The sequence below is a fragment of the Musa acuminata genome, chromosome BXJ1-3 (genome assembly GCF_036884655.1).
Source record: "Musa acuminata AAA Group cultivar baxijiao chromosome BXJ1-3, Cavendish_Baxijiao_AAA, whole genome shotgun sequence".
NCBI classification, from domain to species: domain Eukaryota; kingdom Viridiplantae; phylum Streptophyta; class Magnoliopsida; order Zingiberales; family Musaceae; genus Musa; species Musa acuminata.
The window spans coordinates 31156702-31176187 of record NC_088329.1 but is presented as its reverse complement, the minus strand read 5'-3'; the positions used below and the strand labels follow the sequence as shown (position 1 = coordinate 31176187).

Below are 19486 nucleotides of genomic sequence, written 5' to 3'. Positions count from 1 at the left end.
ATCTATTCAACTTAGAACTTGAGCTCCCATCTTGTTGAAACCCACTAAAGTGCTCCGATAAACTCTTTTGAAATCATGAAGAGTTTCTTGTAGCTGATTCTCAATTATGGTTTCCAACGTTTCCATTTGTGCCTTCACTGAGTTATCGACAGCCATTGCGTACGATTGTAAGTTGGTAATCCACAGTTCTTATTTCTGATGTCTAGTCAAGGGCATCTGCACACCCATATCCTCTTTTTGTTTTTGTTTTTATAGCTACGATGCAACGAGAACGCCAAGGATCGTCGCTCTGATACCAAATCATAAGATCCTAAAGTCTTATCGTAAAAAAGAAAAAGGGAAAGGAATGATCACTTCGAGGTGATCGACCTCTTTGATCGCTTTGAGGGGATCGACCTCCTAGGGTTTGTCAAAAGACAGAATAGTATTTTTCATAGATAACTAAAAAGAAACAGTTACATTCCTATAAATTATAGAGTTCCGACTTTAGTTAAACTAAACAGACTTAATAAATACGTAAAACATAAAAAAATAAATAAAAGAACCTAACACTCAAAGAAACAAGTATCATGCTTTGCTTTTCCCCACTCCAACGACTTGTTTGTAGCACATCGAGGAGGCTGCTTCATAAGCTTCCGACTTTTGACTGAATACTCTTTTTTTTTTTTTAATCTCAGCATAATCATTGAAATAATGATGACAAAAAGCACATAATTATGTCCATGAACATACAATTTGAATGCTCCAAATTCACATCTTCAACTCTATATCTCATATCAAAATCCAAATGACCGACTGACTTCCAAGTAAAACTAGGACCGAGCATTGGGTAAAAGTGTATTCGTTAACAAACTAGAGAGAGTGCAAAGGGTCTCAAACAATGCAATTACAGTAATGCAGATTGAATCATAAAGGTTGCAGATTAAAAAAAAAACAAGTATAAAAAGAGCAAAACACAGGTATATAACTAAACTGGTTGCAGATAAAAAGCATATGTATTTATCATTCGGAGTTACAATGTCGGCTCCTACTCTAACTGGATTGTCCACCCCATCTTGTCCTCTGAAAGGCCCATCTGTAGTCTAGTAAGTGAAGAATAAAGTTGTTGAGATACAACCCCAAGACCTTTGTTCCCATACTCAACCCTGCAACAACTTGAAACCAGCAAAGATTGAGAGAACCGTACCTCTCTGACTCATCAACAACTTGCGTAAGACCACAGGCAATATTTTTTTGTAATGAATATAAGCAAAATTAAAGAACAGGCAAAGATAAAAATTACTGGAATTTAATTGGTGAGAAGTGACAATATATATATATATATATATATATATATATATATATATATATATATATATATATATATATATATATATGCTTTCCAGGATACAACAAACATTTATTGAGGCAGAAAGACTGACCAGAAAGATGCATCACAGCAAATTCAAGTGATCAGGCAAGCCTGACAAACATTTTGTTATTACCGATGGATTTAACCATCACAATTGGCACTTATTAATGCACTTCAAGAATTACTGCCAAGTTACTACACAAGTGACAACCCAACAGGATGACCAAAACAAAAGAAACAAACCTCTTAAATGTGTCTTTCGCAAATAAGGCTACAAGGAAAACATGAGAATGGGAAATAAGACAAACTATCAGCTCAAGTGCTCAACCCTTTGGAATTATGAGCTCTCCATATATGGCCAAATCAGTTGATGCTGAAGAACATTAGATTTATATCTTACAGAACAAATAGAATATAATCTTCTAGATGATCCTGTTCCAGAACTTTAAACAACTAAGTAGATAGCAGCCATTAATTTCAAATTTCACCACCAATGGGTAAAACGTATGACTTATGGAGCATCAAAAGAGAAATGGAACTAACAACAGTGAGAAAACTTGCCTTCTTTCCAGGTATGTTATGCTTCCCACAGGGGCTACAACAACAGCGGTACCTGTACAAAATACTTCATCAACATCAAGCAGTTCTTCAACTGACACAGGGCGCTCCTCAACCTGCACAGTTTCATGATTATTATGAAGAGACTAGTCTTGGTTCAGAAATTTTCATTAAAAACTTTATTCTGACATATGTAAAAAATAATATCAAAAAGTATTCACAAATATAAATGATCAATTATGAACCTCAAACATGCCAGATCAAATTAAATACCTTAATGCTCACTGGATGCAGTCGGAAGAAAAGAAGATGATAAAATTTGACATGAGATTATTAAATAATGAGCAAAACTATGCATCTACTTTTTAGCAATCTAAAAATAGTTTAACACCACAGCAAAGTCTGTACCTGATAGCCTTGACCACGAGCAACATCAATTATACTCTTCCTTGTAATGCCAGGCAATATCGTCCCTTTTACTTCTGGTGTTGAAATAACTTTGTTCTGTCAAAAAGAAAGTCAATTTAATGTCTATAAATATTGACAATTAGTAGTATAAACTGTACGCATGTGATGCAACAATAATGCCTGAATATGAAAGGACAATAAGTCCAAAAAAACTTGTTAAGAGATTCTATATTGGACCAAAATACATGCACAACAAAAATGATATATATCATGATAACATTTACAAAGCTAAGTTCAAAGGAAAAAGACACAAGGTTCTAAAATTAGAATATCCAAAATGACAGAGAGTTTAAGATTACGGCAACTCTCAAAAAGAAATAATATGAAACCCACAAAATCTGAGTTAAACAAGCTCCATGTCTGTTGTTTTCATTTAACCAGGAAAGTGGAAACTCTCGAACATGATGCAGAAACATATGAAAACAAACACTGAAAAGGCTAAAAACGTCAAAACATCAGAAATTGCTTTAATCCTACTTCATTTATGAAATGGTTAAGCACTACAAGATCAAATAACCTGAAAAGGCAAGCTTTTTATTTATTTATTTTGTGCCAGATACAAACATGACTGAATGCAATAGTTCAGGTTCACACTAGAAAAGCACCATACTGAAATGACAAGAAATATCATTAACATCCATACCTTCACAACAAAAATATTACAAGATGAAACTTCCTCCAGATACTTCTTATGAATACAATCAAGATATAAGACATCAGAATAGCCATTCTCCTTTGCCTTTTTTAGCGCTCTGAAGACCTATACAGATGTAAACACAAAAGAATCTAATCACCTGGACTGTCAGTATAAGTGTTTAGAAAAAAAACATTCACTACTATATGCGACAGCAACAAGAAAAAGAAAATTATGCCCTCGGTAACACACAAAATTATTGTGTACCACATCAAAATTACCTTTACTCAATATAACCCTGCATGTTTCTTGAGTATGTCAGCAACATAAAAAGAAGTGAAAATATCATCAACCGCAAAGATATGCACAATTATTCTGAGTTGTAAAAGATTTGTTTGGTGAATCAGCTTGACTTTCTTGCTGAGGACCATGTAGTTCCTCAACCAAACAGAGCATGACTAGGATGATAAACCAGAAAAAGTACTAGTTCTATGAAACATGAGGCAACTTGCAAAGCATTTTATCACTTTAACAAGCTCGCTTACTGATGCATAATTTCCAATAGTCTTTACACCTCCAGTTCCACCGGGACCTGCACGATGATACTCATTCTCAACTATCAAGTTTATTGGTGCCAAGCCCTCCTGAAAGGTATAGCTCCATTTGTCAGCTAGATCTTTGCAATTGAAACTATTTCTCTAATATTTGAAACAAGAAAATTTGGATGAAAAGACACATAAATTACAAAATCAGGAGACAGAAAAGAAAAATGTTAGTCTCATGGTACAAGAGGTAGTCTAATTAACATTTTTAATGCATGAATATATTTTCTTTCGTGCACTCTTTAACTGTCTGATGAAATCATGTTCATTGAAATCAACCATCAATTGATCAAATACTCTTTGGAGTGATTAATCTCAAATAATCAGTATCTTAGTAAATGGCAATAAATAGTGCAAAAGGAGCTATTCAGCTTAACCTCCAGTAGATTCAGTTGCTGTGCAGAACTTAAGCAATTATTTGTTCCGACTTCAAACCATCGATGATTTCACATACATATTTAAGCCATATCAGACACAGTATCACACCAAGATTTGATGGCTTGCATAGATATTTTATTTTTTATAATTAATTTTGGTATTCTCATCTTGATATTTTTCATGCCCTAATCAAGAGCAGGTTATCTTTAGGGTTTCAAAGATGTTGCTTTTTTGCCTTCTTCTGATGCTGATAAAAAAATTAGTCTTACATATATGCTACATTTTTCATGCTGTATGGAGTAGAAATTGATCACCCTTATTTTGAGACAAGAAAACGAAAATAAAAAGCAACTTCAAAATTACAAAATCAGGAGACAGAAAAGAAAAATGTTAGTCTCATGGTACAAGAGGTAGTCTAATTCAAGGTTCGCCGTACCGTACCGTACCGGCGTTTCGACTCGTGCTCGGTACGGTACGATACGGGTGTACCGACCTGTCACGAACGGTCGTCGCGCACCCGCAACAACTCCGTTCAACGAACCGTTCGTCGCTCACACCCGCATGTACAGCTGCTTGACAGCATGTTTTCTTATGGTTTTAGGTCATTTTGCTTGTAAATATGTAAGTTCGAACAAGCTGCAGCGTTGCAAAGCGACCGTTCACCGAACCGGGCGTAGACACTCTTTCGCAAGTTCGCACGTGACCTTTACGGGAACTTGGTGTTGCGTCCGGGACCAGGTGAGCGGCTGTTTGTGGGCTTGCAGCTGTTCGTTCATCCTTGAAAGCCTTGTTTTTCCCCCTCTCCCTCTTTTCTCTTGTGCACACAAGGTGTTCGACGAATTGCTTGTAAAGCTTTCCTTTTCGCGAGACTTCGGGACTTGTCCGTTGCTCGTTCTTTCGATCTAACTCTCTTTCTCTTTTATAGGTCCTTCGGGACCTGCGAGAGGTTACAAAGTGGGCTGATCCTTGCGGAGCAAGATCGCAAGGGCGAAGCGCGACTTAGGCAACGCAAGCTAAGTTCGCGTCTTTGCCGCAAGAGTGACTCGCGACTTAGGCAACGCAAGCTAAGTTCGCGTCTTTGGCCGCAAGGGTGCCGCACGCCTTAGGCAATTCCAGCTAAGGTCGTGACAGACCGGTATACCGAGGTGTACCGAGCACTGTAGCACTGCTACAGTGCGCTAACATGTTACTGTAGCACTACTATAGTGCGGACCGGTACAGGGCGGTCTGCGTACCGACAACTTGTCGGACCGGTACGTACCGCCCGTACCGGGCGGTACGGCTCGGTACGGCAAACCCTGGTCTAATTAACATTTTTAACGCATGAATATATTTTCTTTCGTGCACTCTTTAACTATCTGATGAAATCATGTTCATTGAAATCAACCATCAATTGATCAAATACTCTTTGGAGTGATTAATCTCAAATAATCAGTATCTTAGTAAATGGCAATAAATAGTGCAAAAGGAGCTATTCAGCTTAACCTCCAGTAGATTCAGTTGCTGTGCAGAACTTAAGCAACTATTTGTTCCGACTTCAAACCATCAATGATTTCACATACATATTTAAGCCATATCAGACACAGAGTATCACACCAAGATTTGATGGCTTGCATATATATTTTATTTTTGATAATTAATTTTGGTATTCTCATCTTGGTATTTTTCATGCCCTAATCAAGAGCAGGTTATCTTTAGGGTTTCAAAGATGTTGCTTTTTTGCCTCCTTCTGATGCTGATAAAAAAATTAGTCTTACATATATGCTACATTTTTCATGCTGTATGGAGTAGAAATTGATCACCCTTATTTTGAGACAAGAAAACGAAAATAAAAAGCAACATCAAAATTACAAAATCAGGAGACAGAAAAGAAAAATGTTAGTCTCGTGGTACAAGAGGTAGTCTAATTAACATTTTTAACGCATGAATATATTTTCTTTCGTGCACTCTTTAACTGTCTGATGAAATCATGTTCATTGAAATCAACCGTCAATTGATCAAATACTCTTTGGAGTGATTAATCTCAAATAATCAGTATCTTAGTAAATGGCAATAAATAGTGCAAAAGGAGCTATTCAGCTTAACCTCCAGTAGATTCAGTTGCTGTGCAGAACTTAAGCAATTATTTGTTCCGACTTCAAACCATCAATGATTTCACATACATATTTAAGCCATATCAGACACAGAGTATCACACCAAGATTTGATGGCTTGCATATATATTTTATTTTTGATAATTAATTTTGGTATTCTCATCTTGATATTTTTCATGCCCTAATCAAGAGCAGGTTATCTTTAGGGTTTCAAAGATGTTGCTTTTATGCCTTCTTCTGATGCTGATAAAAAAATTAGTCTTACATATATGCTACATTTTTCATGCTGTATGGAGTAGAAATTGATCACCCTTATTTTGAGACAAGAAAACGAAAATAAAAAGCAACTTCAAAATTACAAAATCAGGAGACAGAAAAGAAAAATGTTAGTCTCATGGGACAAGAGGTAGTCTAATTAACATTTTTAATGCATGAATATATTTTCTTTCGTGCACTCTTTAACTGTCTGATGAAATCATGTTCATTGAAATCAACCGTCAATTGATCAAATACTCTTTGGAGTGATTAATCTCAAATAATCAGTATTTTAGTAAATGACAATAAATAGTGCAAAAGGAGCTATTCAGCTTAACCTCCAATAGATTCAGTTGCTGTGCAGAACTTAAGCAATTATTTGTTCCGACTTCAAACCATCAATGATTTCACATACATATTTAAGCCATATCAGACAGAGTATCACACCAAGATTTGATGGCTTGCATATATATTTTATTTTCGTTAATTAAATTTGGTATTCTCATCTTGATATTTTTCATGCCCTAATCAAGAGCAGGTTATCTTTAGGGTTTCAAAGAAGATGATTTTTTGCCTTCTTCTGATGCTGATAAAAAAATTAGTCTTACATATATGCTACATTTTTCATTCTGTATGGAGTAGAAATTGATCACCCTTATTTTGAGACAAGAAAACGAAAATAAAAAGCAACTTCAAAAACTTGAAACTGACCAACCTTGAAATAGTTTCCAACAGGTGAGACAAAAACAAGAAATGTATACTCAGGAGCTGGTGAAACACCAAGAACAGCACCACTCCCAATAAGGAGTGGTCTAATGTACAAAGAGCCTTTACCAGTTGGTGGTACCTGCATTGCATAAAGGATATCAGACAACTTATAATCCACATAGAAATGCTATAACTTAAACCATGATAGTGGAGTTGCAAGCTACCCATCGTTTATTTGCCAAAACAGTTAACCTTATAGCATCAACAAATTGGTCAATTGTTGGTGAAGGCATACACATCCGGTCTGCACCAATTCTCATTCGCAGGGCATTTTCTTGAGGTCGAAAAAGTAGAACAGATCCGTCTTCCTTCCTGTATGCTTTTAAACCTTCAAATAATCCCTGAAATAAAACCATATATATTACTATAGACTTTTTGTCATGGACATATTTCTTCTATACACATGCAACAGCTCCATTAACAACAATTAATACATTATGATATATCATTTTGAACCAAGGTTCGCAATACCGTACCGTACCGGTATTTCGATCTGGGCTTGGTACCGGTACGGTACGGTATACCGAGCAGTACACCCAGGTGTACCGAGCTGTCACGGACAAACTTCTAAACAAGGTGTTTGATGTAATGCTTATGTATGTCCGTGTCGTTTGGCATGTTCATGCCTTGTACAGAATGTAAAGGGGCAGCCGAAGGCTTATAAGTCCCATTTTTGTTGGGTTGGTGGCCTCTTTAGGCTTGTAAATAAAGGTTGTGTCATGTAGACACGTGCGAGAGCTTTTCGGTCTGTAATGGACCATTTTACCCTTTGTTGTGCCACTGTTCAGAGCTTGTAAAGTCTGTTTGTAATTTGCTTTGTCTATGAAGTGTTTTTCGGACATGTTTGCTTGTGGATCCCGTTTGAGGCGTTCTCTTTAACCCGTTCTCTCTTTTGTTGGTCCTAAGGGACAATGGGAGGCTTCGGGGAGGCTGACCTTTGCGGACGGACGCGCAAGGGTGCCGCACGACTTAGGCAAAACTAGCTAAGTCCGTGTCATATGGTATCAGAGCGGGACAAGCACTCATAGAAACACTTGACATGCAAACGTGGGGGACCTAGCGGGGCTGCGTTGAGGGCAGTCAGCACATGCGCGACCGTTTGAGGGAAAACGGGCATGGAGATGTAGGGAAAAGAGTCGCTCAGAGGAGCGGGCATCTGAGATTGGCATTCAGAGGAATGGCCAACCCTTCGCGCAAGAGGCACCACGAGAACAGGCAAGCTTGGAAGAATCTGGAGCGCACAAAGGTTGGGATGGCTGAGTTTGAGCTACGGCTCAACGTTGACAACTTTACTTGATGGTGCTCAAGGCAAGCGAGGCGCTTGGCAAAAGGACGAGACCATGCAAAGTGGAATGAGTTGCTCAGCGACCGAAAGAGTTGTGCAAAGCTCACAGAGGTGAGGGGAATTGCTAACTCGAAGAATTCGGTACTCATGCATGGGCTTGTATGCGGACGATGGATTGTTCGTGGCCATCCCAAGGCGACCGAGACTCGGCGCCATGGAGCATTGAAACTTTCTCTTCGGCATGCGAAGGATACGTCCGGAGGAGGCTGAAGTGTGCAACGAGTTCAGCATGTTGCTAGGCCTGGAGGGGTGCAGCGGTGGCTGTATTGACGTGGAGGCGCAATCTAACAAGTGCGTTTGCAAGAGGCAGAACAATGCACAGTTTGTTCAGCAGATCGGAGTAGTCCAAGGGGATGGTGGTCTCCGAAACGAAGAGAGATGTTGCTCCAACGGGACAGTTATCCAGGAGGGATAAGTCTCGGCTCTCCAGAGGGAGAATCATGTGAGACGGACTTCACATGTTGAGGAGGAGTACCTCACAAACAACAACTCCACGAAGCTCAATGGACCGAGCAAGCAGCGAGGAGTTGTCACATGATCTCGCTCGAGAGAATGCATGGGTGGATGCATTGCGAGATCAAGTGGGGGAGCGACCTGAAGCAACTTAAATGAAGGCACACTTAGAGTCGATATGGAGATCGGACTCAAGGGAGGGCTGACCCGTGGAATGGTGGGCGTGAGGGCCACCATCAACTCAATGCAAAAAACGAGGAGCGGAGCAACTTGGGGGTAACTTGGCGAAGTACTCAAGCCGCTTGAAGGGAGCCAGCATAGAAGTTGGAACATGGAGCAGAGGCACAGTGCTTTCCTTAGACAGAGGTCAAGGACATGAACTCTTGCAGAGGCAAGAGTAAGATCATGTTGTTCCATGGGTCCTTCATTCTGACGGAGCAGACTCATCTTGCATGGTGCCAAAGACGAAGGGAGCTTCGGGGCACATGCACCTTATCTCGGAGGAGCATTTGATGGAGGAACTAAGGCGACTCAATTTGCGGAGGCGAAGTTGAGTTCAGAAGGCCTTAGCACGGGGCAAGAGGATGCAGAGGCGGGTACTCTTGAAGAATATGCCACAGTGTTGCCATTCGAGTTGCTATGAAGGAAGCGGTGCGCAGCGGAGATTGTGCTGGTAGGGGCAGAGGCCCAGGATCCAAGCAATGGTGCACAATTTACAGCGAAGTCGGTGGACTTCGGGAGCTTCTAGGCGACGGACTGTCCTAGAGTGGTGCTTCATCTAGGTGTGACCCAAGAGTGGGTGGATGAAGGTCGATTGCCAAAGGAGCGAACAAAATCGAAGGTGGAGGAGACCCTGCGATGTATTGGCAGAGGCCACACATGGAGGGTTCACAATTCGAGTTTATTCCACAAGGATCAGAATGCAATGGAGATGTCACCAGGAGGCGACATGGTGCAGCGGATCGTGGTGGGACAGTTCGTGGCAATGCGATACACACGACAGAGTCCCGGGAGGGACTAGATCATATGGAGGTATGATCGGGAGCTACTGGGAGCTCCGCTTTGGTGAACAACACGACGGCAAGAAGGGCTATGGATTCAAGGAGTGAAGGCCATGGTACCGCAGAGGCGGGTCTTCCGGGCGTGCACCGAATTTTGCATCGGATGAAAACCTTGGTCATCAGCATATGGGGGCTGGGTTCCACCAAGGGAAAAGTTCGAATGCAAGTACCAGTGAGTCCCATGAGAGGGACTTGATCATGCAGAGGTATGATCGAAGCAGCTGGAGAGTTGGACTGCTCCAGAGCTCATATTCGCTTAAGGGAGCCCGACAAGTCAGAGGACAAGGTCGAGTAAGCGAACGTTGCTACCAAGGAAGCTAAGGAGAACAGAATCGGTGCAAACCCTACAATGTGATGGCAGAGGCCATGCATGGGAGTTGCAGTCTGTCTTTCCATCGAACAAACAGACTGCTTGGAGAACACAGAGGTGTTGAAGCAGGAGGTCGAAAGGGGCGAGGAAGCGACGACAAGTCCAGAGGGACTTAGCTACCCAAAATCAAGCAATCAGTGAGAATGGAGGTGGACTCAGAGGAGTGTCACGAAGGCATATCTACTGATTGTGAAGAAAAGGGATGTAGATGCGAGGCGACGGATAGTAGGGCCATGGGCATGGCAGCGCCATGGTACCGCAGAGGCGGGACTTCCGTCAAAGTCATTGATCCCTTGCTCTCACGGAGGGAGAGCGCTTGGTCGTGAAAGGGGCCGAGGAGGTGGAGCATGCAGAGGCAATCTCCAAGTACCGAGACAAGGCTGAAGGGCAGAGGCCAAGAAACTTCGTAAGACCGGTGTCAACAAGTTTCTCATCAAGATAGCCGTAAGTGAAGGACTTCGGGTCATGCAAGAGTGCACGACCAAGGAACGAAGCAGGCAATACGTGGTGTTGTACCTTTGCTACTCAGTGGAGTAGGCGACAGGGTTGATGGAGAAGACGGTACAATCCCAGAGGCGACCTCATCTATCAGAGAATTACTCCAAGTTGGGGTGAAAACTTCCTGCATTCCAGAAGTTCAATGGCATTGAGAAGGTGAATCACAGTAGCTAACTCAACGCAAGGAGTGCAAACACTTCAAGTGCTTCAGAAGTGTGAGCAAAGAGCAGGCGAAGGCCAGTAACCAGCTCGATGCATGAAGTACAACCTCGAGGAGGCGGGCGAAGTCAAGTAACCTTTGCCTTCTCAACTCTTAAGAGAATGGGCGAAACCGAGTACCCCAGTTCTCTTATCTATCCAGCAGAGGAGCTCTGCACAAGTTCGACCCTTCGAAGATAATGGAAGACAATAGTTGTCAAATCCTCACCAACGGTGATCAGTGCTACTGAGAGTAGATTGTCCGCTTCATTTCCCAACGAAATGCCAATCGAAAGCGGAAGTGATGCGAACCTACTTGGATGTGACAACTAACTGAAAGAAGAGTCAATGAGCAGATTTTGTGGAGGAAGGACCCAAAACTTCAGAAGTTTGTGAGGCGATGCTCGTTAAAGCTCCAACAAGCATCCACCCAGTTCAAGCAGCATGTGGAAATTTTGAGAAACTGGCGCAGTAAGAATGGTCTTTTCCTTCATTTGGTGGATCCGCAGGAATCAATGAGGATCAATACAACTCAGCCAACCCCACACCAGAGTCAGAGTCATTGGCGAGTTGAAGCAGCATGGCGGATCAAAGGTTCGACTACTCAGAAACAGCAGCGGAGAGCAGCTGGGAACCAGGAGGCGCATTGCAGCTGGAGCAGAAGATTGAAGACTCAGCAAAGGCGAAGAGTTGCAGTGTTCACAAAGGCTTCGACGAGGACGTCGAAGGGATAAGTGGGGGAGAATGTCACGGACAAACTTCTAAACAAGGTGTTTGATGTAATGCTTATGTATGTCCGTGTCGTTTGGCATGTTCATGCCTTGTACAGAATGTAAAGGGGCAGCCGAAGGCTTATAAGTCCCATTTTTGTTGGGTTGGTGGCCTCTTTAGGCTTGTAAATAAAGGTTGTGTCATGTAGACACGTGCGAGAGCTTTTCGGTCTGTAATGGACCATTTTACCCTTTGTTGTGCCACTGTTCAGAGCTTGTAAAGTCTGTTTGTAATTTGCTTTGTCTATGAAGTGTTTTTCGGACATGTTTGCTTGTGGATCCCGTTTGAGGCGTTCTCTTTAACCCGTTCTCTCTTTTGTTGGTCCTAAGGGACAATGGGAGGCTTCGGGGAGGCTGACCTTTGCGGACGGACGCGCAAGGGTGCCGCACGACTTAGGCAAAACCAGCTAAGTCCGTGTCAGAGCGGTACACTCAGGTGTGCCGAGTACTGTAGTACTGCTACAGTGCTACAGTACACTCGGACCGATAACAGACGGTCCGTGTACCGACAACCTATCGGACCGGTACGTACCGCCCGTACCAGGCGGTATAGTTCGGTACGGCAGACCCTGCTTTGAACTTCAACTTAGATGATCTTCAGGTATGCATGCAACATACTATTTTGTTCACATAATGCTAAAGGCCAGCTCTTGTGATAAGTGGTAATTGTAAGAAGTTGACCATCAAAAGACATCAAAAAATTAGTCCAAAGTACAAATCAAATAAGACAAATTATATCTTTGGCTTTTCCATTTTTTTAAAAAAATGGTTGGTCCATTGATATGCCATGGTGCAACACAGAGTTTTGACATGAAGACCTTTTTCTCCTCGTCCTAATCCAAGTGCCACCCTAGAAATGATCAACTTTGTAGTGTACCACTTGGCCTTTTGAGGAAATTATTGCATACCAGTTCGCCATGCACAGCATTATCCACGTCAGAGACTCCTCTCAAATGATCGTCCAAAGGTGTGCTAAAAACTTCCGATTTCAGTGTTGAAGTTAACAAAACAAAAAGTTCCAGCTCCCAAAGCATAGAAAAAACAAGGAAGGCAAACCAAAATGCTTTCGGTCGAGTATTTATCAACAAAAATGGAAGAAAATACAGCCTTTTAACAATATTATTTCCAACAATTTAAAGTCTTTCTCCCAGTGTTTATCATTATATTCAAAAAACAGCACATCATGCTTTGAGAAGGAAAATGAACATACCGGATATGAGTAACTACAATTATCCACAAGCTTAATTTCATAAATTGCTGCTATGTCTATGAAATTTAAATACAAAAGAGTCCTGAATGTAATTCTTTGCTAACCTGTCCATAATGTAATGCTCCAGAGGATGGACTCAATTCAAGGGGTCCATAACGCAGCAATTCGCCTTTTGAAAACATTCCATTTTGAGAACATTTCATCATGTACATATAATCAGTGGGAAACAGTGCAAATCCAAGATTATCCCAGTCCAAGTCAACTGTTTCAACAGTTTGCCTGCTGAAACACAGATTACCATCAACCTTTGCCAAAAAAACAAATCGGAACATAAATTATAACAATGTAAATAAACTTATTTGTTCTATCCAACACAGTGAATCAGTGATGAATAAAAAATATTTATAATGTGATCCAATAGGTAAAAGAAAAAAAAGGAACTGCTACAACAGAAAAACGAAAAAGCTTCATCAGCCGCAAATACAGGAAGTCAAATGCATTAATATGGCCAAATAGCTTCATATCAACTCGTTCAGAAAAATAATGAAATTTCAAAACGAATTAGATAAAAAAGTAGATCTTACCTCAAATGCCAATGTAAACTGAAAACAGACCACAGAATTTCTCACAAGTTGCATGACAAAAAGTTATATAGCTGGCTTCCTTTTTTAATGTTATTATGCTTAGTTGCAGTTGCAAGCATTGAACTGAAACATACTGATATATTCACAAGATAATACAAGTTACTTGGGTAGATCAAGAGATAGATTCTCCTTCCTAATACGGAAGCATACTCTAATTGATTTAATAGAATTGACGATATCTCCTCTTTAATGAGAAATTTTGGAATTACTTGTGGAACAAATGCAAGGAGACACAGATCTGCTCTTCAAATTCTAAATTCATATATTCCAAGCACAACCTTGCTAATACAGCATGCCTTTGCCACCAATTAAAAAATTCAAAATTTAACCCCAGAAGAGTGTTTAGCAAGCTTTGAGAGGAGATATATATCATCTTATTTAGCACATTATAGAGAAGGTAATCTATGAATTTTATTTTGGGTGGCAATGCCATCTCCTAACTAATATCAAAAAATCTTATATTAATCATCTAATCTATTATAGATACAATTACATGCTTAGATCTACAAAATTTTGCTAACAGCAAACCCTTTGGGTTATCATTTGTCCAATTGATGAGCCACATGTTCTATACGACTGCACATAGGAAGTTCATGGTAGTAAATATTTATTAATCGCATGAGATATGGTGGTCTATCACAGGATGATTCAGATGACGACCACCATAAAGCTAAAGTGTAATCAAATTTTATTTAGAACAAATGGTGCATAAACAAACACAAAACATGGTAAAAGAATAGAATATATCGAAGTGATGGAGAATAAACAAAATCATACGTCAAATTTGTGATACGAAACACACAAGTGAGGAACAAGCACAGCAGAATTCATAAAACAAAAAACTGGAAGTGTGTTGATTAGCAATAATCAATAACTTCTAAGGGATACCAGTTTAGCCAAACAAGATTAGGCTAACTTGAGTTCATGACCCTCATTCAAATCTCACAGTTGTCTCTATGTTCATGCAAAATTCATGTCAACAACAATAGAGTATTCTCAATCCTTGAACTGTTTGAGTCAAGCCCAAAAAAATTGATAAATGAAATTAGCTTCATGAGAAGTAAAATGACAAGAAAAATAAAGCTAAAAAAACTCAAGAATATAAAGAATGGGTTGAATAGAGGTTCTATTCAACAATATCATGGCAGATAAAAATGAGAGAAAGATGCACATATACATACTTGTACATGCTTGCTTCACATCTTACTGTGCTACTAGAGGCTCCTAAAACAAGAGACGATATGGAATGAAGCTGATTTTGAATCTGGAAATTGGAAGGACAAAGTATAAGTTCTTTTTGGATAATATATCATAAACAACATAAACGAACCATGAATTTCAAATTCAAGAACATTTTATATAATTTTATGAATGCAATTAAGCGGACAGATGAAGCTACAGCATGAACAACTATTCTGGATGTTACACAATTAGACAAGAGATGCATTAGGAGGGTAATAGGAGTTACCAATAAATTCTTTAGTGAAATTATCTGGTCTTACCAATAAATGGTGCTTTGTTATATTCTGTATAAGAAGCATTACGAACGAGGCTAGTCAGCCACTAAGGATTTCAATTGTTCTACCGACCAGAACGCCAAGTTGCCCAGACTATAATGATCCAGCCCAAAACACTCGTAAGGAAGTACGGTGGCTCCTCTCGACAAACCAGAGATTACCAGAAATTTGGTTTTTATCGTTCAATAGGGAGATATTTGCCAACATAACTATTGCAAACCCTTTTGGTTTCTGAAGATAACGGCACTGGCATAACCCTCAAATAGCGCAAAAAAGGGGGAAAAGATATTTCTCTCAGCGGCTAAAATCCTGACACAGCACGATAGATTCACTTGGAAACCAAAAAAGCAGAACCAAGATGAAGCTAAGGATTCGACTAAGTGGAATCTTATACGAAACCAGGAAAATTCCACAAAGAGAAGTCTATATCAAACCACCTCGACCCTATCATCTCAACAATCGACAAAGCCCTCCATCATCAAGCTAAGATCATCAACCAGCAGGGACGTAGTCGAAAGAAGGGGGAGGAGAGGGAAAACGAGGTACCTTGAGGGATGAGTCGTGAGGGAGGAAACGGCGCCTCCGGAAGGCGGTCAGGGAGGCAGCGGAGAATGGGGAGGCGAGAAGCGCCCCATGGTCGGTGGAAGGTCTAGAGAGGAAGAGGCTGCGTTCCATTCGAGCTCCGCTTCGTCTCCCTCGCTGTCGCTCTCGCTCTCGAAGAAGGGAACAGTCGTCGAGGACTACCCTCTCTTCGGTTTATAGAAGTGGATCCTCTCCGATGACGCTTGCATCAAGAACCATCCAATTCTCTCATCCACTCGCCACAACCAAACACAGGAGAACTTTTCCCAGTCGCGGGGCCCACTAGATTGCTCCACGCTGACGTCAAAGATAAAGCAAGAACCAACTTGGGATAGGGGAACGATTTCCGCTATCCCCACGTTTGGGCGTCTCGGACAAGAGACAACACGGTGGGCACCAGAGAAGGCCCACGGACTAGTGGGAACTCGACACGTCTCCGTCAAGACGAGGCATGTGGAAAATGGCGTGTGATTGAAGGCTGGCATGCAACTCGATGGAGATGATCGTTGACCAGACTCCGATACCGTGCGACGCCGAATCCATTTGGTGTGCGGAAGGAGTCGTGTCAACTTAAATCTATTTAGGGATATGGTACTGTGATTGCGAAGCCGAGATGCATGAATTGCGATTAAAAAAAAATAAAAGTAATGAACAATATATTTAGGGATTTGAATGGTTGGAAAGGCATAGATGAGGTAAATTGATTTCGAATGAATTTAAATTGATGAATCAAACTAATACCAAGTCCATTCAATTAACTGATATGTTATAAATGTCTTATTTGTCATTGATATACTCCAATTACTCTATGCTTTATTTGTTATGAACCAAATATGTTATGAATGAAATGACATTTACGATTCTGTATCTAATGAGATGATATCTTTGAATCTCTTGGATTCTGTCTTCCATTGTGATATCTTGTTTTATTTGAAACTGTCCCTTCTCGTGCTAGATATGCTTTGTCACTTGTTGAGCTGTTTTTAGCTCACTCCGTTGTTATATAAATCTTTCAAGTCAGCTTGTCACTCTTTGAGATGTTTGAATTAGGTTGAGACAGTGGAGAGCTATTCAGAATTATGGGAAATCTTGTTGGTTATTATGTTATTGTTGTATAAACATATTTTGTATGTAATGAAATGTTGTCGATGAACCGAAATGGATATACCTTATAAAAGTATTAGACGATCTCTCTTATTTAAAATTTCAGAATATTAAGTCTAGTTTACGATGATATGAACTTGTGATAAATGGTTGAAGTTTTGATTGTATAAATTACTTAGCTTGTGGATTTATAAATGTTGTTCATGTTTGTTAAGTTGGCTTGAGTTGTCATAAATGTAAATTATCGAGTGATATGATATATGATTATAAACTGCACAGGTTTTATAGATGTGAATTTGATAGAATGTTTTCAGTGTCCTCAATTGTTAGTTTAGATTTGGATTGGTTTGTGATGAAAATTTTAATATTATTAATTTTTTTTTTTTAGGGTCATTACAGAGGTGGTATCAGTATACTCTGTTTTGATTTCAAATACTATGTTTTGATTGATGATGTATTTGGATACAAATATCAGTATCGGAATTGGGTTAAATCTTGTAGTGCAGAACAAATAGATCAGGTAAATTTTTTATCCAGCATTATTCAACAATATGAGATGTTCTTGTAGAATAAAAGAAGTAAAGATAATTAACAAGTAATTAAAATTGAAGTAATTGATCATAGCCACTAGCAAGGGATTAATTGATAAAACATCAACACCAAGAAAGATGAGAATTTTAGTGGAAGTAACCAATGCCTTCCACCAACAACAAATTAGCTGCTAGGATGAATTAGACCAAACTTCTCCGCAAAAGACATATTAAGATTCATTATTGGTAGATTGGTAAGTCGGTTGTCTAAAATGGATGTCGATTCGGAGACAACGGAAGTCTTAAGACTTCCGTACTAATATCAAATTGTCCAATTTTGATAGTATCAAACCTTGCCAAACTACGTCCAAAGTATTCTCGATGAGACTCCTCCGATATCTAAGTATGGGTATAAAAGATTCAGACTTAAATATTTATATCGTATTGAGGGAGATAAAAAGATCTACAAGAATGTATATGTGCAACCCTTTTATAATGAGCTCCTATTATCAGTACCTCAATGCGATCGACGTCAATTATGGGAAATGGGGAATGTGTCATGCCGCTCACGAACTTAACTGCAATCCTCATCGAATCTGGAATATGACAAAAGATATAAGAAAGAGATAAATAGAAATCAAAACATATAACAAAAGAACTAAATGATCTAGAATACATCACCTGTAAAGCAATTATAACACAATAGCCGAGGCATAATTTGATAAGACCCTAATGTGTTATCGTAAAAAAGAAGAAGGGAAAGGGGATGATCGCTTCGAGGGGATCGGCCCTCCTTGATCGCTTCCCTTCTTCTTTTTTATGATAAGACTTTAGGGTCTTATCATTTGGTATCAGAGCGACGATAAGACTTTAGAGTCTTATCATTTGGTATCAGAGCGACGATAAGACTTTAGGGTCTTATCAATTGGTATCAGAGCGATGATAAAACTTTAGGGTCTTATCATAATTAAACTATCCTCCATTATTGGTCCTTAACAACAGTAGCAGCAAGCAGCAATCTCCGGGCCACATCATGATCAATGCCATGCCACGCTATAGCCAAGTCAGCAAGAGGAGAACCCCCACGCGCCGAGTCAAAATCCGTACAAAGGCGTGCTCGGTACGTCCCGTCCTGGAAAGCTCGAGATGGCGTCGCATGGTGTCGTTCCATGCATCCTGGGACGACGGTCGTACAAAGGTACCATCTCACCTGTCGAGGATCGATCGTCACGCCAAACCCGCGTACGACCGACCCTCGTACAGTAGTATAAAAGCCCTTGGCCGGCATTTGGCCCAAGGAAAGGCAAAAAACAAATCAACCCATCACTGACTTGCTCGTCGGAGGGGCCAAAGTCGACAATCACCCGACGAGGGCCATCCTTGCAGGAAAGCGGCCACCGTCGAGCCACGAGCATTCCGACCTAGGAGTCATCAACCAGCATCCTGACGGCGAGCTGCCAAATGACATCCGGGCCGAGAGACGCCGATCAACATTCTGGCGCCAACACCCTGTTTCGAGGGCTTGATCGACCTCGGCGACCAGCTCAACCGACCGAAGACTCCCGACATCGACCCGTGGACCAGGCCATGCTGACTCATCAGTTATGGTGCATCAGTTCACCAACATTTTTAGCGCTAGAAAGAGGGCCATGTCACAGGAGCATCCCGTAGGAGCTCTACCCGAGGGAGAACCACCGACCGGTCACCCCTCTGTCGGGCCCGGAGATCAGCCCCTCCCCATCCTCAGAGACGAGGGGATCTCGGCCTCGACGCCAGATCGCTACTGGAACCTGTTCAATGATCCGGGGTTGTCACCCCCCGGACTTACCACAAGACCCTCGACCATTTCACCCGAGGCGTTCCTCGGCCTGGCCAAGCAAGTACAAGCAATGGTGGGGATGATGCAGATGATCGTCCCACTCATTCCCCAGATCGTGCAACTAGCAACTCCTCCGACCAACCCGACACGGAAAAGGCCGAGCAGGGAGCAAGTCGGGACGGGAGAAGCCCAAGAGAAGACGATGAACCCGAGAGGCATGCCCGAGCAGAGCATACCCGCACCCTGTCGGATCACTCCACCCTACTTCGAGCCTGATAC

General features: G+C 41.0%; 1 protein-coding gene across 2 annotated transcripts; it reads right to left on the bottom strand.

Annotated features, from left to right (window-relative positions):
* Positions 1–825: 825 nt before the first annotated feature.
* On the bottom strand, positions 826–15907 carry LOC135624588 (branched-chain amino acid aminotransferase 2, chloroplastic-like). Of its 2 annotated transcripts, none has more exons than XM_065128357.1 (10): positions 15719–15907; positions 14837–14919; positions 13116–13293; positions 7271–7447; positions 7054–7185; positions 3557–3655; positions 3021–3137; positions 2318–2413; positions 1913–2025; positions 826–1145 (listed from the first exon to the last, which is right to left on the bottom strand). In XM_065128357.1, exons 1-10 carry the CDS (start codon positions 15845–15847, stop codon positions 1028–1030), a joined length of 1242 nt encoding a protein of 413 aa, XP_064984429.1. In that variant the 5' UTR covers positions 15848–15907; the 3' UTR covers positions 826–1027. The 2 variants fall into 2 exon arrangements, with proteins under 2 accessions (XP_064984429.1, XP_064984439.1); XM_065128367.1 differs by having other exon boundaries at positions 13116–13290.
* Between the last annotated feature and the right edge of the window lie 3579 nt (positions 15908–19486).

What these genes read in the sequence shown, in the direction of transcription:
- LOC135624588 (XM_065128357.1), bottom strand. Translation starts at nt 15,847, where the DNA reads ATGGAACGCAGCCTCTTCCTCTCTAGACCTTCCACCGACCATGGGGCG. An exon ending in GAGCATTACATTATGGACAG is followed by an intron (nt 7,448 to 13,115) that starts GTTAGCAAAGAA and finishes GTTTTATTTCAG; the next exon opens with GGATTATTTGAAGGTTTAAA. An exon ending in CTGTTGGAAACTATTTCAAG is followed by an intron (nt 3,656 to 7,053) that starts GTTGGTCAGTTT and finishes TATACCTTTCAG; the next exon opens with GAGGGCTTGGCACCAATAAA.